This window comes from Lissotriton helveticus, chromosome 2_1 (assembly GCF_964261635.1).
Source record: "Lissotriton helveticus chromosome 2_1, aLisHel1.1, whole genome shotgun sequence".
NCBI lineage: Eukaryota > Metazoa > Chordata > Amphibia > Caudata > Salamandridae > Lissotriton > Lissotriton helveticus.
The window spans coordinates 1,336,730,071-1,336,749,186 of NC_136059.1; the positions used below are offsets into that span (position 1 = coordinate 1,336,730,071).

The window sequence follows — 19,116 nt, forward strand, 5'->3', positions numbered from 1 at the left end:
TGGATGATGGATGGAACATTTAACATCTGTCCCAAACCATTTTTCCAATTATACACAATACATGGCCTCTACCACAACTGCAACATACCTTTGCTATATGCACTATTACCAAACAAAAATAATTCCACATATATGGAATTAATAAATATAATTAAACAAAAAACTAATGATTTTTCTCCTGAAAGTATCATTCTTGATTTTGAGCACGCAATGCTCTCAACTATCATAAAAATCCACCCCCATACCTGCATTCAAGGCTGCTATTATCATTTAAACCAGTGTTTACGGAGACACCTTCAAAAAACTACCCTAAGTGTTGAATATGCTACAAACTCATCTTTTGCTTTCCAAATTAAAAAACTCATTGCACTTGCTTATGTACCTGAAACAGACGTAGCTGAACACTGCAACATTCTTATAGACAGCCCCTTCTACAAACAAAATGAAGCTAAATTAAGTCCATTTCCCGACTACTTTGAAGACACCTGGGTAGGCAGACTCCACAGATCTGGCCACAGACGAAATCCCAAATTCCTCATACCCTGGTGGAAGGTTTACAGAAGTACCCTTAACGGAGATTCAAAAACTAACAATGCAGTGAAAGGTTGGCACAATGCATTTGTACAATCAACTGGCAGAACCAAACCTACTCTAGAACATTTCATTAAATGCCTACAGAAAGAACAGAGCTACCAGGAATTTAGAATGGACCAATCTGTAACTGAACTTGTCCCTAAAACATCAAAGCAAAATAAACAAATGCACAAGTACCTGGAAGAACAAGTTAAACTTTACCCTAGTACAAAAGGCATAGAATACCTAAATATCATTGCCAAAACACTACTCTAATTAATTCCCAAAATGTTATAAAACACTAAAAGTATCACCTAAGTATGGAAAAATATGTAACGTGAGCTTCTAAAGTATTTAATGTATGCAATATATAGAGATATTATTATAATATATGCACACATTAAAACTAAATAACAAGTAAAAAACTATTCCATAATAAAAATAACATTACCCACCCACACAAAATAAGAAAGCAAGGACTTACCAATCATGTTGTCAATCCAATAAACTCCTTGTCCACCAAAGTAATCCAGGTAGTGCAAAATTAACCCAAAAACAAATGTAAAAATACAACTGTTCCAAAATTAAGACATCCACGTTGTCCAGAGCCATCGAATAAGCATAAAAAACCCGAAAAATTGGAAAAATAGAAAGAATCGCTCCAGCAAAACCGAAAAATGTAAAGAAGTGTTTGTAAAGCAGTGTTGAATTAAACAAACAAACACTTCCTTTAAAAAAAACGGAACTTCCAATGTAGTGTACACCTATGACAAAAACATAGAAAACAGACATTCCCACCCACATTAATTAGCTAGTAATTAGGTACAAACATATTAAAATAGATGATTTCACTTGTAGATATACCGTAAAAGACTAAAATTCACTCTATATATAATGAGTTAACTAACTAACACTACGTGTATATACCATAAGTAATTATCTGTTTTCGAAATCTAAAACATACCTCCCTCACATTCAACAACACAAAATATAAGGTCAGTAGCCTCAAAACATCATTAAAATACACATAAAACATATAAAAAAACCTTACCTGAAGCGACGTGAAGTGTCTCCCAACCGCGATCAGCCCTTCTTCCAAATAACCCAAAACGACCTAACCCGGTTACAAAAAAAAACACCCAAATGCAATAAAATAGTCCCAAGTATAAAATATAATATATATACTTCACTAAATATGCAAAAATGAACATTAAGTTTCTATTATTGTAAAGAAATATTTACTTTAATCCTACAATGACTTGATTAACAAATATGTAAATGAATGCAATAAATACATATTATGAAAAGAATAATATTTATATTAACAATGTCTAGAAATATAAGTACATTGTCAAAAATTATAATAATAGAAAAATGTGTTAAAAATATGTGACTTATATAATAAATATTTTATGTATTGAAATAAAGTGTAAAAAATACTTTTGTTATTTCTACATTTCTTTATGAAATTACAATATGTAAAAGAGATAATAAATAATATTAATTTTTGTACAAAAAGTATGAAAATAATAATGCTTCTGTATAGTTGCTTATCATTGTGTTTATAAAATATGTTTATAAAACCAAATGTAATAAAAAGATTTTTGCTATGAAATAACATTTTATTTGTGAAACATAAATAAAAATAATGTTTCTACAATCATGTTGAACTATTTGTATCATTATCTTACTATAATGTAACAATCTTATCAGAAACTTTGCACTGTATATTAAATGTGAGTATATGTTGGTCTCTAATAATTTAATTATTACTATACCAAATCCAGCGTACATTAAATTAAAACTGACCCTGAACCCAAAAAATACCCCTTTACCCAAAAACTGAAAACTGACCCTGAACCCTAAAAATACCCCTTTACCCAAATACCCAAAACTGACCCTGAACCCTAAAAATACCCCTTTACCCAAAAACTGAAAACTGACCCTGAACCCTAAAAATACCCCTTTACCCAAAAACCCAAAACTGACCCTGAACCCTAAAAATACCCCTTAACCCAAAAACTGAAAACTGACCCTGAACCCAAAAAATACCCCTTTACCCAAAAACTGAAAACTGACCCTGAACCCTAAAAATACCCCTTTACCCAAAAACTAAAAACTGACCCTGAACCCAAAAAATACCCCTTTACCCAAAAACTGAAAAACTGACCCTGAACCCTAAAAATACCCCTTTACCCAAAAACTGAAAACTGACCCTGAACCCAAGAAATACCCCTTTACCCAAAAACTGAAAACTGACCCTGAACCCTAAAAATACCCCTTTACCCAAAAACTGAAAACTGACCCTGAACCCAAGAAATACCCCTTTACCCAAAAACTGAAAACTGACCCTGAACCCAAGAAATACCCCTTTACCCAAAAACTGAAAACTGACCCTGAACCCTAAAAATACCCCTTTACCCAAAAACTGAAAACTGACCCTGAACCCAAAAAATACCCCTTTACCCAAAAACTGAAAACTGACCCTGAACCCAAAAAATACCCCTTTACCCAAAAACTGAAAACTGTCCCTGAACCCAAGAAATACCCCTTTAACCAAGAACTGAAAACTGACCCTGAACTCTAACAATACTCCTTTACCCAAAAATAATTATTATTATGTAATTACAAATTAATTATTAATTAACAATAACAATAAAGTTAATATATTAGCACATTAGCTGTAAAGAAATAAATTTAATTATTAATATTATTTTTTCCAAATTAATTTACAATAAGTAAAAAATATATATTAAACTAAATGAAGCTAATTAATATAATTAACTAATTTTTATTAATTAATTACCAATTAATTATTATTTAAAAATATGTAAAAAATTATATTAATTAATTAACTAATTAATAAACAATTATTTATTATTTAAAAATATATACAAAATTATATTAATTAATTAACTAGTTAATATTAATTAATTGCCAATTAATTATTATTATTTAATTACCAATTATTTATTATTTACAATTATGTCCAAAATTATATTAATTAATTAATTAATTAATAATAACTAATTACCAATTATTAATTTTGTACAATTATGTACGATATTATATTAATTAACTAATTAATATTCATTAATTACCAATTAATTATTATATAAAATAATGTACAAAATTATATTAATTAATTAACTAATTAATATTAATTATTTACCAATTAATTATTAATAATTTTTTTTTACAAATATATATTAATTTATTAATTATTTTTAAATTACTTCCCACCCTTATCCCCTATAAACCCAATAACCCGCTCCTAAAACTATATATGTTTTTTTAAAATATTTTTATATTAAATATATTGTAATTTTTTAATATAGACCTTTTTATCAAATTTTTATTTACAATTATTATATTTTTTCCTATACTATTTATTTTTTCCATTACTACACGATATTTTGTATTGTCGATATTTTGTCATACGATATTATTTTTTCCGATATTTCTACTTACTTACCTATTACGATATTTTTGTATCCGATATATTTGCTTCCCAATATTTTTTACCTTCGATATTTTAACTTCGATATTTTGTCTTTCCGATATTTTATTTTCGATATTTTGTCTGTGTACCGGTTCCAGAGGAGTGGAAGAAGGCTATAGTACTCCCAATAAAGAAAAAACCAAATGTTAGCATTGATGTGCTGGAAAACCTCAGACCCATTTCATTACTGCCTTACGTGGCGAAAGTGGCTGAGAAGGTGGTCAATGCTCAACTCACAGAGCATCTGGAGAGAGGGAATCTATTTCATCCCTCCCAATCAGGATTTAGAGCTGGCTTCTCGACGGAGACAGCTCTCTTACGTGCCACTGAGACTTTAAGAGCAGGAGCGGATGCAGGACACACAATGGCCCTGATCATGCTCGACCTCAGCGCAGCTTTCGACACTGTAGCTCATTCCATCTTGCTACAGTGTCTTAGTGAGGCTGGGGTCGCGGGTCCCGCGCTGTACTGGCTGCAGTCGTTCCTTACAGGAAGATGCTTCCAGGTACAACAAGGGGCATGTCGATCGGTAGAGATGCCACTAGACCAGGGAGTGCCTCAGGGCTCAGCTTTGAGCCCCACTCTTTTTAATCTGTACATGGCCTCCCTGGCGAAGGTGGTACAGGCATACGGGGTGGAATTGGTATCTTATGCCGACGACACCCAGCTGCTGATCTCTCTATCGCAGAACACCGCCAATGCCTCCACCAACTTTAAGGCCTGTATGCAGGCATTAGCTGAGTGGATGGACTCCCACTGCCTAAAGCTCAACGGCTCTAAGACAGAGGTTCTGGTAGTGGGGGGAAAGAGTGACAGCTGGTCGGCCGAGTGGTGGCCTCCATGCCTTGGTCCTACTCCCACACCTTGTGAGGAGGCTAAGAACCTGGGAGTATGGGTTAACCCCACTCTCTCCTGTGAGGGCCATATAAGGCGTCTTGTGGGCAAGTGTTTCGGGGTACTGAAGACCCTAAACAAAACTTTAGACCTGCTACCCCTAGAGGCCAGAAGGACGTTGACGCAGGCACTGGTGACCTCTCGGTTGGACTATGGAAACATTCTGTTCCTTGGGTCCACCGAGGGTAGCCTTGGTCGCCTGCAAGTCATCCAGAATGCCGCCGCCAGACTGGTGCTAAGGAGACCTAGGAGAGCAAATTCTCAGCAGCCACTGGATGCGCTTCACTGGTTGCCAGTGAAGAAACGCGTGCTGTTCAAATTCCTCCTCTTCTGTCACCGTATTGTCTGGGGCAGGTCGCCCGCCTATCTTAGGGACTTAGTCAGCCTCTACGAACCGCCAAGGGCCCTCCGCTCGGAGGGCATTGGGCTGTTGACAGTCCCTAGGGTAAGGAAGGCCAGAATGGGCGGTCGATCTTTTTCGCTCCAAGCTGCTCAGCACTGGAACAAACTTCCTCCTGCCCTGAGATTGGAGAGCAGTGAGACGGTGTTTCGGGCTAGGCTCAAAACTCTACTCTATACCTTGTAGGGCTAGGGGTTCTGTAGTGGGTGGTTGTGAGTAGCTCCATTCAGCGCGGGGACACGCCGTGATGGCGTTACTGTGCGCTTTATAAGCTCTTTATTATTACAGGTTGTTGTAACAACCCATTTGTGGTAGTCCTGGACTATGAGGGCTGGTTTGGGTTCATGCTATCATTGTACAGGCCATAAATCCTCATGAGGGCAGACCTTTCACCAGTAGACTTGCCTCAGATTTGGTAGATGGAGATTGAGTTTTTGTGAAGGTTATGATACAGAGTTGAGGAAATAGATTTTCAGGGCAGGTACATAAACAAGGATTGATTACACCATGTTGAAGGCCACTGTAACAAGCATTTCCAATGCAATACATGACATTGCCTTTTATTTATGTGTTTTGAAAACCTGCAAGCGGTGCGTAAAGACAGACTTTGTACTTAAAGTCGTTGCTTATTGGAGGCAAGGCTGGCAGTAGCTGAGCTTCTTTTACTTCCAGCCATGCTGCTTGTATGAAAGGACTATAAGTACAAAGTGCATGTTATCGCACCACTTGCAGGTTTTCAAAACACATAAATAAAAGGCATTGCCATTTATATGCCAATAGCTCAAACTCTTGCAAATGCGAGACCTATTGCATTGCAAATGCTTGTTTTACTCTGTTGTCTTGAACACAACATTTTAGAATATATCTAATATAATTATTACAAAGTAATTTATATCATGTGATTATCTAGTCCTGATGAAGTCAGGTGATGATGAAACATGTGTTGGCAAGAATGTAAAAATTAAAGAAGATTTCAGAATACTCTTGGTGAATTATATTGTTATTTCTTTTGGATAGCTGGATGAAAAGAGTCTTCGAGGAACCATTATTGAATTTCTTGGGAGGTTTTCCTGCTAAGCAGTGATTGGCAGCCACTACTTCGCCATTCCTTCCTCTTCGAAGCAACAAGACTTTATGAACTTCATGAATTTTAGTAACAGTTGAAATTACATGTGGAGTGCGCCCTGTCTTTTCCTGGCTGCCACTAGAGATACAATATTTGAAAGCTGTTCTTCAGAAAATGGAGAAACATTTGACTATTGTTTTGTTATTTATTTGCTGAAGAGTAACTTCTGCATTTGGTTATAAGGAGGTGTTTATGTCTTCACATATTAATACAATTTTGGCAGAGTTTATTCTAAATTCTGTGTATTTCTCTTTGCAATCAAATAGTACCATTTGCATTTGCGGTCCGCTGTTTTTACAATCTGGATCGACAATTGTCACATCACTTTACACATAAAAGACCAACCTGGCTAACTGTGGGCAGTAGAACAAAACTAGATGCAGTCAAGCAATAATCAGAAGCATAGAGTTCTTGCATATAACATCTCAACAAACAGGGTGGCCATCTTGGGTTGAGCCCATCTGCACATGCTTATTCTCCAAATCCTCGCTTATTAACATCAATGGCTGATTCTACCAGTACCCATGTTTAATTTTAATTCTCTTTATCCAGCAACATCAACTAGAGACATAAGGGCAGCCTGGTACTTCGACTGTCTAGCCACCATTCCATATCCCCAATTTATTACCAGGCCTGCAATTAATATATGCATTTCATCCATCGTTCATTAACGAAACTGCAGTTCCTTGCTTCAACATGACTCCATTGAGAATTCAACATATTCAAGTCATGCAGCTACACTGGCTCTCTTACCCTTTATTCTGCATGCTGATCAGTGGGGTCTTCGACAAAGAGAGCAGCATACCATCAGCAAAAACAAATCAAGGGGCCAACCATGCTGTATGTTTTTATATATATAGCACAAACTCGACCCAAAGGTATCGGCGCGCTTTACATGAGCACCAGCTGCACTGCATTACAGACGAACACATTCATTGTTAGGCAAGGAGAGATTTAAGTGACTTCAAATCACTTAAATCTCACCTTACTGATTTGCCCAGAATCACAGGATGTTGAGCCTCCCGCCGAGACTCAAACCCTTGTAGCCCAGCTTCAAGGTCAGCCGCTCTAGTCATTACACCACATCCTCTCCGGATGGTTTCAAAATAAAGCAGCCAAGTAATGCAGTGTTTGCCAATGCCAATGCTCAATGTTCAACCAGTGACCACAACCAAAAACACTTAATTAAATAAATCGCAATAAATACATTAACTAGTCTGTCTGGCCTTAAATTAATTAATGTGTTCATTGCAATTTATTTAACCTCTTTTTTTAACGCACTGCACCTCCACTCCAAGTGCTTCTGCCTTGAGGCCAGACTCGGCCATGCAATTCTAGAGTGAGCGCACGGAGTTTAGTTGACGACTCCGACGAGAAGGTTAGAACTTCAAACAATGCTGTAGTAGTGGTGTGCAGTGTTATGACAGCCCTTTGTGCGCGGCATTTATGCAGCTATTAGCCCATTCAGTATCGACAGGGAGAAATTAAACGGGTCTGATTAGACACAGGCCATTTTAAAGGCACTAGTAACAATGGGCCTTGTGGTGGCAAAGAGCCAACCCAGAAACCCAATCTGTGTCACTTCTCTGAGGGCAACATTATAGGCCCGGCTCCCGCCTTGTGCCGGTGAAAGGCCTAGTCACGACGGTCAGCAACGTGAGGCCTCTAAGCCCCAGTGTGCCTCCAACCCCCAGATACCGCTGCCTTATCTGTCAGCCGGCAGTCAAAATGTGGCTTTCTCAAAGCAGCCTGCCGCCTGTTACTGGCCCCCAGGCAAGACTCGAGTTCAAACTTTTCTCTCTCCTTTCTGCTTTTCTGGGGCCAATCAGAAGTGGACAAAGGCAATTTAAGAGTGTCAGCTAACATTTACTTTCTCATGGTGACAAATGCACATGAAGAGTTATACCAACACCGATGCCAGAAACAAACGAAATGCTCCTCACTTGCCGCCGGCATGACTTGGGTCGCGGGTAGGGGGGTTATAAGTAAAAAAATGAAAAAGTACCTTACCGGGACCCGCGCCGCCTCAGCTCCTGCCGGGTCTCACGTTTCCGTTTTCCCAACAGGAAGCAGCCACAAGCAGCCTCCCCTAAGTCAATCACAATGAGGATTGTCATTGTTGGGGACAGCGCCCAGCCGGGCGCCTACAGGGAAGCGATTTTCTCCCTACATAGAGAAAAACAGGGCCGGCTTTAGGCATGTGCAAGCTGTGCACCTGCACAGGGCCACCAAACCCCAGGGGCCACCATGCCAATATATATCCTTAATATATTAATCCTCTGAGGATGGATACATATTTGCGTGGTGGCCCCTGGCAGGGATTTTGCGGCCTCCGGCTCTGTTCCACTTCTAAACACCCTGACCCCCTCCCCTCTTTACTGGCCTGCGCGCTCCGCCCCGCCCGGACCCCCTCTTCCGGGCCCCCTACCTACGCTCCCTGCCCAGGGCCACCATGAGCCTAGAGCCGGCCCTGAGAAAAGGCAGAGAGTGCGCATAACTGCTGTGGTCGGCCCTAGAGGGCTGACTAAACAGTTAGGGACCACAGCATTTGGGCAAGCCACAACATCAATTAGTGCAATGCCATATAAAAGAGAGGTGGAATTTTGACCCGGTACACTGACAGAAGATGGGAAAAATATCTCCGTCCACCGCCTTATAGAAAGAACATAGCCCCCTGCCTGTGATTGGGCTTTACACACACTACAATATATGTGTTCTGAATCAATTAGTGCACTGGACATTATTTTACCTAAAAAGTTGCAGGATTTAAATGTTTCCAATTTTTGTGTACCAAAATGCCATGAGTCATTAGCATAACACCTTGCTTTTTGTGAAGTTAATTAAAAAAAAAAAATGCTCCGGCATACTGTTGTAGGGCACCTAGTAGACAGTCTAAACCTTTAGGGGTTAAATCCAGTATCATGGTGTCATCCATGTATAGTAGGCAGGTCAATGGGTAACCCCCAATACTGGGAAGGAAACCCACGCTTTTAGATAAAAAATCTGGGATCTAATATATGTAGAGAGAAGAGCAGGGGCACCAATAGACACCCTTGCTTCAGACCATTTTTTGAAGGGATAGCTGTGGATAGCCCCCGATCCCCACCTAACAGTATTTGGCACCAGGCTGAAGAGTGGAACGGAAAAATCATGTGCAATAAAATGCTAAGCATCCCAAGATTAGCTCGTTTTTTTCACAGGGTTGGACGATCAACCATATCAAACACTGTGGAAATATCTATAAAGGCAGCATAGACAGGAGACTTCCTCATGATTACATATCTTGCAGTAATGAATAGCAAGGCTGCAATGTTATCTAAAGTGCAGTGATTTTTCATGAAACCCGTATGTTCTAAAGAAATATTTGTGTTATCCTCGACCCAAGAGTTGAGATGCTCTAAAAGGCTTCTGGTAAAAACTTTACCCACCACATCTGGAAGTGTAATTTATCAATAGGTGACAGGTAAATTACGATTGCCCTTCTTAAATAGCGGAACAATGATACTTTCGGTCCAGGGTGGAGGCACAGATGAGTGGTTATAACAGTAATTGAAGACTGGAAGCAAAACCTGAGCCCACAGATTTGTTTCCCTTTTTATACCCGAGATCGAGACTTCGTTCAGGCCAATTGCACCAGAAGCCCGCATTGCCCTAATCGAAGGCTCAATCTCACTCAAAGAGGGCGGGAATATTACCTAATTAGCGTCATCTCAGAATTGGTGGGTAGATCTTCAACACAGAAGTCGACACCGGGATTGTCCACATATAGTTCCCTAATGAACCAGTCCCATACATCCTCGCTAATGGAGATGGGATGGGATCACACTCTTGTCCCACTGCGGTGGGCAATGAGTTCCCAGAATATCTGCACATTTTTCTTAAATGCAACTTTTCTTAAATTGATCCACAGACGGTCGCAATTTTGCTTCCTTCAGGTAATCTTTGGGCTCTGCACTCTCCTTTCAAGCAGAGATATTAACCTGGCTCTTTCTTTTGCTAAGGTGACAAATTGTGTTCTGATCATTTTGTTTATTTTTTTGTTAAGGGAGAGGAACTGCCAGCATTGAGATTTGTGAGTGGTTTTGGTATGACTCTCAGAATCGAAATCAGTAATCAACTTCAAATGTACTAAAATGTTTCATAAATCATCTTTCCAAAGGCCTATGACATTAACTGTCCCTTTCAATAACTCTTTTAAGTTAGATATCCTTGTAATGTACTAATGCGCTCTTCCTGACTTCTTATTAAACTGCAACTTGGATCAATCAAATCTCCATGATCCAACTAATGACATGCTGTAATTTACAGAAAATACCAGCGTTCTATCATCGCTAAACGGAGTATTTATGACTTTCATATCGGATATAAATTTACAGGCAGAGTATGAGATGTTGATGTAATCAATAATAGAGAGGCACAGCTGGGATTTATGGGTATTTTGAGCAGGAAAATCAAGATCAAATCTACTGTTTAGGATATTAATGTACTACAATGACAACTGTATGATTTTAGAGCGGGAACCTAGACGACAACAGGGTGCTGTACATGACAACAGGATACTTAACCGAAATGTGAGGAGAGAATGACATGTAGGCAACTCTACAATGAGAACTTGGACAGTAAATGTGTACAGTTAAAGGAAAACAGTTTCATAATGAGGTGAGGCAGGAGAGGGAAGGGATACAAGCTAAGATGGTAGGCAGTTTGTGAAGAGGTGGGTTTTTGGTCTCTCTAATGGGTTAACTCATACTTCCGGCATAAATGAATGCTCAGAATTTTAAGTAAATGAGATACTAGTTAGTTATCTAAAAATTGGTAACTGACAGTACGATGGGATAATATATGTAATGGACTTGAGACTGGCACCAACATTACAATACAAATATAGTCAAGGACCAGCTACTTAAACCTTTAATACTGAGAGATACCTGTGCAGCCAAACATAAAGAAAAAGAAGGGATATTATCTTCTTAAGAATGCTTTTCAGCTGATTCGCTGTAACATAACAAAAACACAAATTTAATAAACACAAAAGGTTTGTATTTTAGGGCCATACCAAATGGATTCACCCATTGCCCTTATTGCAGTCCCATTTCCTTTAAGGAAAATAGGCTGAACTTAAAAAAAAGTTTTTTCATTAGAAATTACAGACATGGTGGTCTGCTTACCCCAGCAGACCACCATCCCTGTGTAGGCTGTGAATTGTAGTGGGTCTCAATTTGCCACCCACATTAATATTCAACAAGTAAGTTGAATTGCAATCCACTACGATTCAGGATCTCGTGAACCTACCTCTTAGCACATAGGTTGATTCACAAAAAAATGCATGGGTCCCAAAAATTCTGGTAACAAATTACAACCAGTATTTTACGACCAGCGCTTTGTACATTTTGCACATAGTCCCTTAAATTTGCAACACTGCATACCGAATTATTTATAAAGGAATACTAGATCTAGTGCTTTCAAAGTAGTTCTGCTGTGTTTAAACTTCTCCAAAAACATATTTGCTTTTACATCAAAAAGGCAACACTCATCAAACGTTATGTCCAGGAATAGTGAATAGATACCATTCCACCAATCTCTTAGTTTGTAACCATGTGTGGTGACAGAAGACAACATCTGAGCCTCTGACCACATCCCCAGTAGTGGCTCCTGGAGGGAGTTCTGCGGGCGGTGGGGTGGGACGGGGGAGGGGCAGGTTGGGGGGTAGTAAACTACGGCATACGGCCGAACAGAGTTGGGTAACTAAATAAATAAATAAAATGAATTACACTGAGCGCGCTGCATCGCCATTTGCGATGCAGAGCGCAAAATGTAATTTGTTTTATTTGTTTAGTTAGTTACTCAACTCTGTTCGGCCGTATGCCGTAATTTACTACCCCCCCACCCTGCCCCTCCCCCATCGCCCCGCAGCACTCCCTCAGGGAGCCGCTACTGCACATCACTTGTCCAAAGTATAAAAATCGGATGTACGACATTACAACGCATGCTTTTACCACGCATGCTTTTACATCGCGGTTTTTACAACGCATACCATTACAACCCATAGCGCTTTTGGGTGCTGAATAGTGAATAGTTTAATTTACTATTCCAACTCCAGTCCCCGTGGACACTAGGGAAGGTTATTGGATAGTAAATTAACCTATTCCCTATCCTAGAGCGCCCCCCAGCGCAATGCGTTGTAATGGTATGCGTTGTAAAAGCTGCGATGTAAAAGCATTGCGTGGTAAAAGTTGCGTTGTAAGTGATGTTTCCCATACAAATCTGTTTCTATTGCCTATTTTTGGGCATCCTTTCTGTCCGGCAAACAAGTACCTACTAAAGAAGCTAGCTCCCAGTGGACAATGACTGTATATGTCTTGCAGGATGCAAATTGCATTTGAAGAGTGCAGTGTCTCACTGCTGAAAGCAAACATTCATTCTTCGCAAGGCATTTATCTTTTATAACTCCCTGTCAGGTGGTAATTGTATTCTGATTAAGTTCACAGGACCACGCCTGGATTACAAGACTCTCCATGGTTGGATGTGCGGAGAGGTAAAGCAGATTTGACAATGATGCATATTATGTAAGGAATATCAAGAATCACCAGGAAGCAAGGACACAGGTAGCTCTTTCATTAGATCTGCAAAGTGGGTTAAGTTCTTCTTTATTGCTCCAGACAGCCCAGGCAGGTGGCGCATGGTAAATGACAACATGGAGGCAGGCACAGTTAGTCATTAATGCTATACTTCTGAATTAGGAGCAGGACTTCTGGGGCAATCAAGGAAGATCTAACATATGAACATCTCAAATGCGCCTGTTAGGAGCTTTGCAATGTTCTTTGTTGTTTTAGCTTTCCAGTGACATTGCTTTCCTCCTTCCCTGTCACCATTCCCCTTTCCTACTTTCTTTTTATACAGTACTTCTGTTTGTATCTTGGTCCTGTGCCCCATGTTGAGGCCTGTGCCTCCTACTGAGTTCTTGTTTGCATCCTCACTGCCTGCCTTTGCCTGCCTATTGGCGTCCCGACTATAGCCTCCCAATCGGCACGCAGTTCCTTCTCAGCTTCTGAGGCCATCCGCACTGTCTCCCTGGAGTTCTTGGTCTCCAGTCAGCATTCCTACTAGGACTTGGGCTTGTATGAACCTCCTATGAAGATTGAGGAGTAAGCTGCCAGATCTTAGATTTGTGTATATTAAATGCCTCAGATGTTTTGAAAAGAAACATTTCCTAGAGATATTGCATATTGTTCTTATTTTGTCAAGATTACCAAACAGGGGTTCTATGAAGTGTCTCTTCGTGCCATTCAGGCCAGTACTTCCGGTATCTTGCCCTTTCTCGTGGTCTATAATCCAGTGACTTGATTGGAACAGGTGACAAGCCAAGTCTTCAGCTCAGGGTTCGGAGCGTTTAATAAACAATATAGCCTTCGGCACTGGGCTATAATGCTGTAGTAATGACTGTTACACTTTCTGAGCAGTTGTGTATTCTAGGTGCCAATTCACCGGCATAATATCAAAAGACAAATATATAACCGTTCCTGGCTAGAGATAGCCTTAGCTGTGTCATAGAAATACTATGATCTCTATAGAGGCAGAAAGGCTACAAGTTAGCTAGGCTTTTTAGTGTCATTCACATTTTCATCAGTTGACATTCATTAACCATTAGCTGAGACCTAGAGCACAGAAGCACTGGAGGGAGATATGTATTTACTCGCCTTTCAACTATGTGAACCATTGATGCACTCACTCACTCTTTCATAATTCAAAGCACTCATTCACCAAACTATATATCTACCCCTTTTACCAGCCAAGCCATTCATACACCCATCAATTTTCAATCTCCCTTACAATTTATCAATCCAAGCACTATGTCAGTAACTGATTCATCCATCCATACACTCATCATCCATCCATTAATCATCCTTTCGTCCATGGGCTCATGTCAATTTCACTTGATTCGCCACACTCATAAATCAATGAGAAAGTCCATCCACATATTAAAATAAAGCTAAACCAATTGCCTCAATCAATACTAGTTTTACATCATGCAACAACAGTGTGCCTGTTTTATGGGATTCATTGTCCTAAATAGCCATGTTTCTGTGTGAGTAGTAATAGATATACAAGATGTTTTGGCACTATGATTATTTTATCTTCATAGAGCACTAATGCTTTGACTGTGTAGGCAAAAAAAAAATTGCGGAATGTCACAAATGAGGACTAAACCTGAGTGACATTTTAATTAGAGCGACAACATTTGCAAAACTCAAAAATTTTCCATGATGTGAAATAGTAAAGAGTTGTTTGCGCGATACCAGCTAAAGACTGATTAACTCAGAAAAAGTTTCATCTAGGGGCATTTTCTGCTTGAACGGGTCTCCTGGTCTATCTCACAAGACGTTTACGTAAGGCACACTCTTACTTAAAGTAAGCCACTTGAGATACCAAAAAACACATTTCGCTCTAAAAATGCTATTTTGCAGCGTTTTAATTGAATTCAGCGAAATTTATGTCACATATATCTAGTGAAGAATGATGAGGATTGTGTATTGAAATTACAGGCAGTGTTTTTATAGTATACTGCATCTTGTATTACCTTGTTGGCCTAAATGAACCAAGCAGCATGAAGGGTGCATGCGTAGAGAAAAACTAGTTAACAGGGTAAATTCAATCTCGCACTTACCGTGCAGTTGAAGAGAATTAGGATCTATGTTGAATGGCCCTGTGTTGTTGGTCTGTATTGTCTGAAGCAATGTTTCCTGCACACTTTCCTTAAAAGTGCCACCACTTCCTGTGGTCGTATTGGCAAACAAGACCACAAACTGTGGCACCACGCTGCCAGGGCTGCAACACAGGTAAATAATAACAAATTAACATCATAGAGTAGAGAGAACAGCACAGGCAAAATGTGTGACATCACTGACCACACTCTCTTAAACAGCTAGGTGTCCAGTAGTGTGAAAATATCTAGATAACTCTGATCTGTTCGAATGACCACAGAGCACAATCAAACAAGCAGTGTGGGGGCTGAAAGTACCATACATGTTAGGTTTGCAACTACTTTTTTTGTCGAATACAATTTTATTTGATTGCAAGTCAATGTTGTTTATTAATAATTCATGAAAAGTCATTCAACAGAAGAAATGTCTGGCTATGATTTATTTCCCCGAAACAAATGTATACTCCACCACATACTGAGCTGTAGTATGTTTAAGCTTTTTGTGGTACTACCAGATTGAGCTCATTTTGTTTACACAGGGCCTGTTTTGCAAAACATTTTTTCACGAATCGGCTTGACATACTCCTGGAAACAGACAAGTACATCGAGGAGCAAGTCACTCCAACAAATTGAACAATCTTTGTGAATCAATGTCAAAAAACAGTTGATAAAGGATGAAGGGCCATATGTACGAACTTTCTGTTCACAAAAAGCGGTTGCAATTTGTGACTGCTTTTTGCAAATAGAAACTTATTTTGTGAACCAGCCTATATAGTCAATTTACAAAATAAGGAGTCAAAGTGGGTCACAGTCTGATCTACCTAATAGTCATTAGTTAAGATTCAAACTGCGATATACTCTGATTTTTCACAATCTCAGGGATGGTGGCCTGCTAGGGTAAGTAGGCTACCATGACTGTGATTGCATTTAAATAAAGAAAAGCTTTTTTTTCAACTGCAGCTCGACGTCCTTACAGGAAACTGGCTGCTTTTTGTTTTTTAGGTGTCACGTTTGGCAGCGCATGCGCTGCATGCGCTGTCTCAGCGAGACCTAAAGTAATCTATATGTTGGCTTAAACTTAATGTAATCTGCTTTTCCGCTTGCTATAGGCTTACTTGCGGTAGTCTTGTTGTTATCTGCCTTTCTGTTGGCTGATGGTCATTTGCTACCTCACACTTGTAGTCCCGAGACAGCGGCGCCTGACTACAGTTCCCTCTGCTGCTCGGCGTTATCCATGCATGTAGGGACTACTTCCTTGTTTCGTGGTTCACCACTGCTTGTTTGTTTCAGCATTCCTGTGGTGCCAGGTTAGCAGTGATGTTTTATTTCGCTCCACTTTCCACTAATGTCGGCTCTTCAGCAGCGGGATATTCTTAATAAACTGCTTCCTCCCGCTTTCACTTTCGCGCAAGTCTCTCTCCAGCTTAAAACGTCATCCCCGTCGAGGGTGGCTCCCCTCCCTCTGCTCAGTGTCTGGAGCGTCCTCGGCCTCCCACCTTCCGGATGTGTTTACTGAACTATGAAGAAAGCGCCGCAGGCTACAAGCTTCTGCAGCCACAGAGCACAGCCTACCATCAAGGGGCTCTGCGTCCTGCCCGTTACTGCCTATTACTGTGCTTTTGCGCCCATCGGGTTCACCTCATTTAATTTAAACATATCCGTTGTGCGGCAGTTTTTCTGTTTACAGGTATGGACAATGTGGGCTGTGGCAGGGAGTAGCCCGACAGACTCCAAACTTGCTGTAGTCACTGCACCCCGGACCACGTCTCCCGAGGCATCGGACAGCTCTCGCAGTGCTCCATCCCTTGCACAAACAAGCGCCGATTCCTGCTCACCACCACTCACAGCCCTAAGGACCAACACCGGCAGACTCCCCACACGGGCCAGGCCCTTACGGAGAATAAAACCTAAATGGTCACCCTCACTCCTGAGGCAAACTGGGCCGTGCCTAACAGACGGATCTGTCTTTGAGGCGCTTTAAGCGAGTTTGCACATTGTTCCCAATCGTCACTTTTCACATAGTTTTCCAGTCTGCCTTTATCCAACTCTTCAGCAGCAGGATCTTCTTAATAAACTGCTTCCTCCCGCTGTCACTTTCGCGCAAGTCTCTCTCCAGCTCAAAGCGTCTTCCCCTTCGGGGGTGGCTCCCCTCCCTCTGCTCAGTGTCTGGAGTGAAGAAAGTGCCTCAGGCTACAAGCAGTCTGCAGCCACAGAGCATTGTTCATTGTTATGTAATTTTATGTAAACATTGTTCCCAATGTTCACTTTTCACATAGTTTTCCAGTCTGCCTTTATCCAACTCTTTTGTCTATAGATTATTAAGATTTTCACAGCTTAGCCCGATATGTTTTTTACTGTAATCAAACCCAGCCATGTAGGAAAACCTACGCAGATTTTTTATGTACAAAGACGAGCTTTTCCAGATACATTGGTATTGCGCGGGGGAATCATGCACCATTGTTTCTCTGAAGTATATATGATAGAGGAGGCTAAGGGCCCGAGAAGCCTCTGTTCCCCCCATCAGTAAGTACTGTTAGCAACATCACCACCCCCATCTTCAATGTCAAGCATGGCACCCGCGCGTTAGATTACGATGTTGAAAGCTAAATCGCTGGTGCCGTGAATAATTCTTTTTTATTACCACAGATTCCCTAGAGTGGGTTTCCTGAGGTAATTTGCGAGGAAACTTCAAGTGATTCTTTTGTCTTTTTAACTTGTTTGAATGACTTCCTCTCACAGAGTCCCAACAGTTGATAGTCCCCCCACTCGGATCTTGATTGGTGTTTGATATCACACAGCCAGACATTCTAATGTGGACTGTAAATGTGTGGTATCGGTCAGATCTAAGAGTTATGTAGATGATAAGATCATGCATCTCTGCGTGTGCAACACATCCTGCAGTGTGGGGGCAATAAAGTATGTCCGCAAGGCTTGGTTTACAGCCTGGGACCGGATCGAGTGGCCAGGTGTGGCTGGGGGTTATCAAAAGGGCCTGCTCGAGCGGGGAGGATGAAAGGGCATGTGGGTTTGGCACGGGAAGTGGCTCTGGGGCAGGGTAGCACTGAGGATGCTTTATGACTCTAGCATATGTGCTTGGGGGCTACCAGCGCACGGGGGATGATTGCGAAGTCAGGGAGACGTGTAGGTCACTCGCAAAGCGTGAGATGGCCGTGGCACCTAAAATGGATGCCATTTACGTGCGGTCAATGGCTCTTGTTAGGCAAGATGGCGCCGGTGATGTTCACGTTTGTCGATTCTATTTTCAACACCTCTCCCTCCCTGACGGGCTTGGGGGGAGTGGCGCGGGCTGGCTGGAAGTTTCCTCGAGCCGCACGGCGGTGGTAATACCGCGTGGGCTCCGAATTTGCCCAATGCCCGCCCCTCCTGGTCTGCCGGGCTTACTGGGGGGCGCGCCCTCTCCGTGTCACCGGATTGGCTGGTTGCTGCTGACACCTTCCGGTTGGATGGTGCCTGTCTTCCGTCCTGAAGGGGTTCAGGCGCTTCACTTTCCGGCGGTTTTGCTCCTGATGTGATCGGGCCGGTGGGGTGAATACCACGTAGTGGTCTGTTTGCTGCTGCATTGCTTACACACGGAGTATCAGTGGTACTTGCTATCTGTTTTCAGATGTTCTTGACAGTTTATGATGTCCTGTGCTCCTGGTGGCGAGCGCTGGTTTTTGGGTGCTGTTTCGCCTTACCTGTGCATGTGGTTACTGTTCCTTTTCCTGGTTGGGGGGGGCTTGTTGTGCTGTTGGCCCCTGCCCTGGATGTTTTTTGTCCCTGTGCTGGTGCCTCGCTGCGCTGGGGATGCCGGGATTTGAACCCGGGGCCTAATGCGTGTTGTGCATGCGCTCTGCCTCTGAGCTATGTCCTCGCTTCTGTCCTCCATGGTGCTTCGGCTCCCGCGGCTGCCTTCTGGT

General features: G+C 41.2%; 1 protein-coding gene across 1 annotated transcript in view; it reads right to left on the reverse strand.

Moving 5' to 3' along the window:
* The window catches only part of LOC144820245 (transmembrane protease serine 11C-like), a 405,011-nt gene that overhangs the window by 198,356 nt on the left and 187,539 nt on the right, over positions 1-19,116 (reverse strand). Inside the window, exon 6 of the mRNA XM_078677842.1 lies at positions 15,161-15,321. Within this exon, the coding sequence (XP_078533968.1) occupies positions 15,161-15,321 (161 nt within the window). The remainder of the gene's footprint in view (positions 1-15,160; positions 15,322-19,116) is intronic.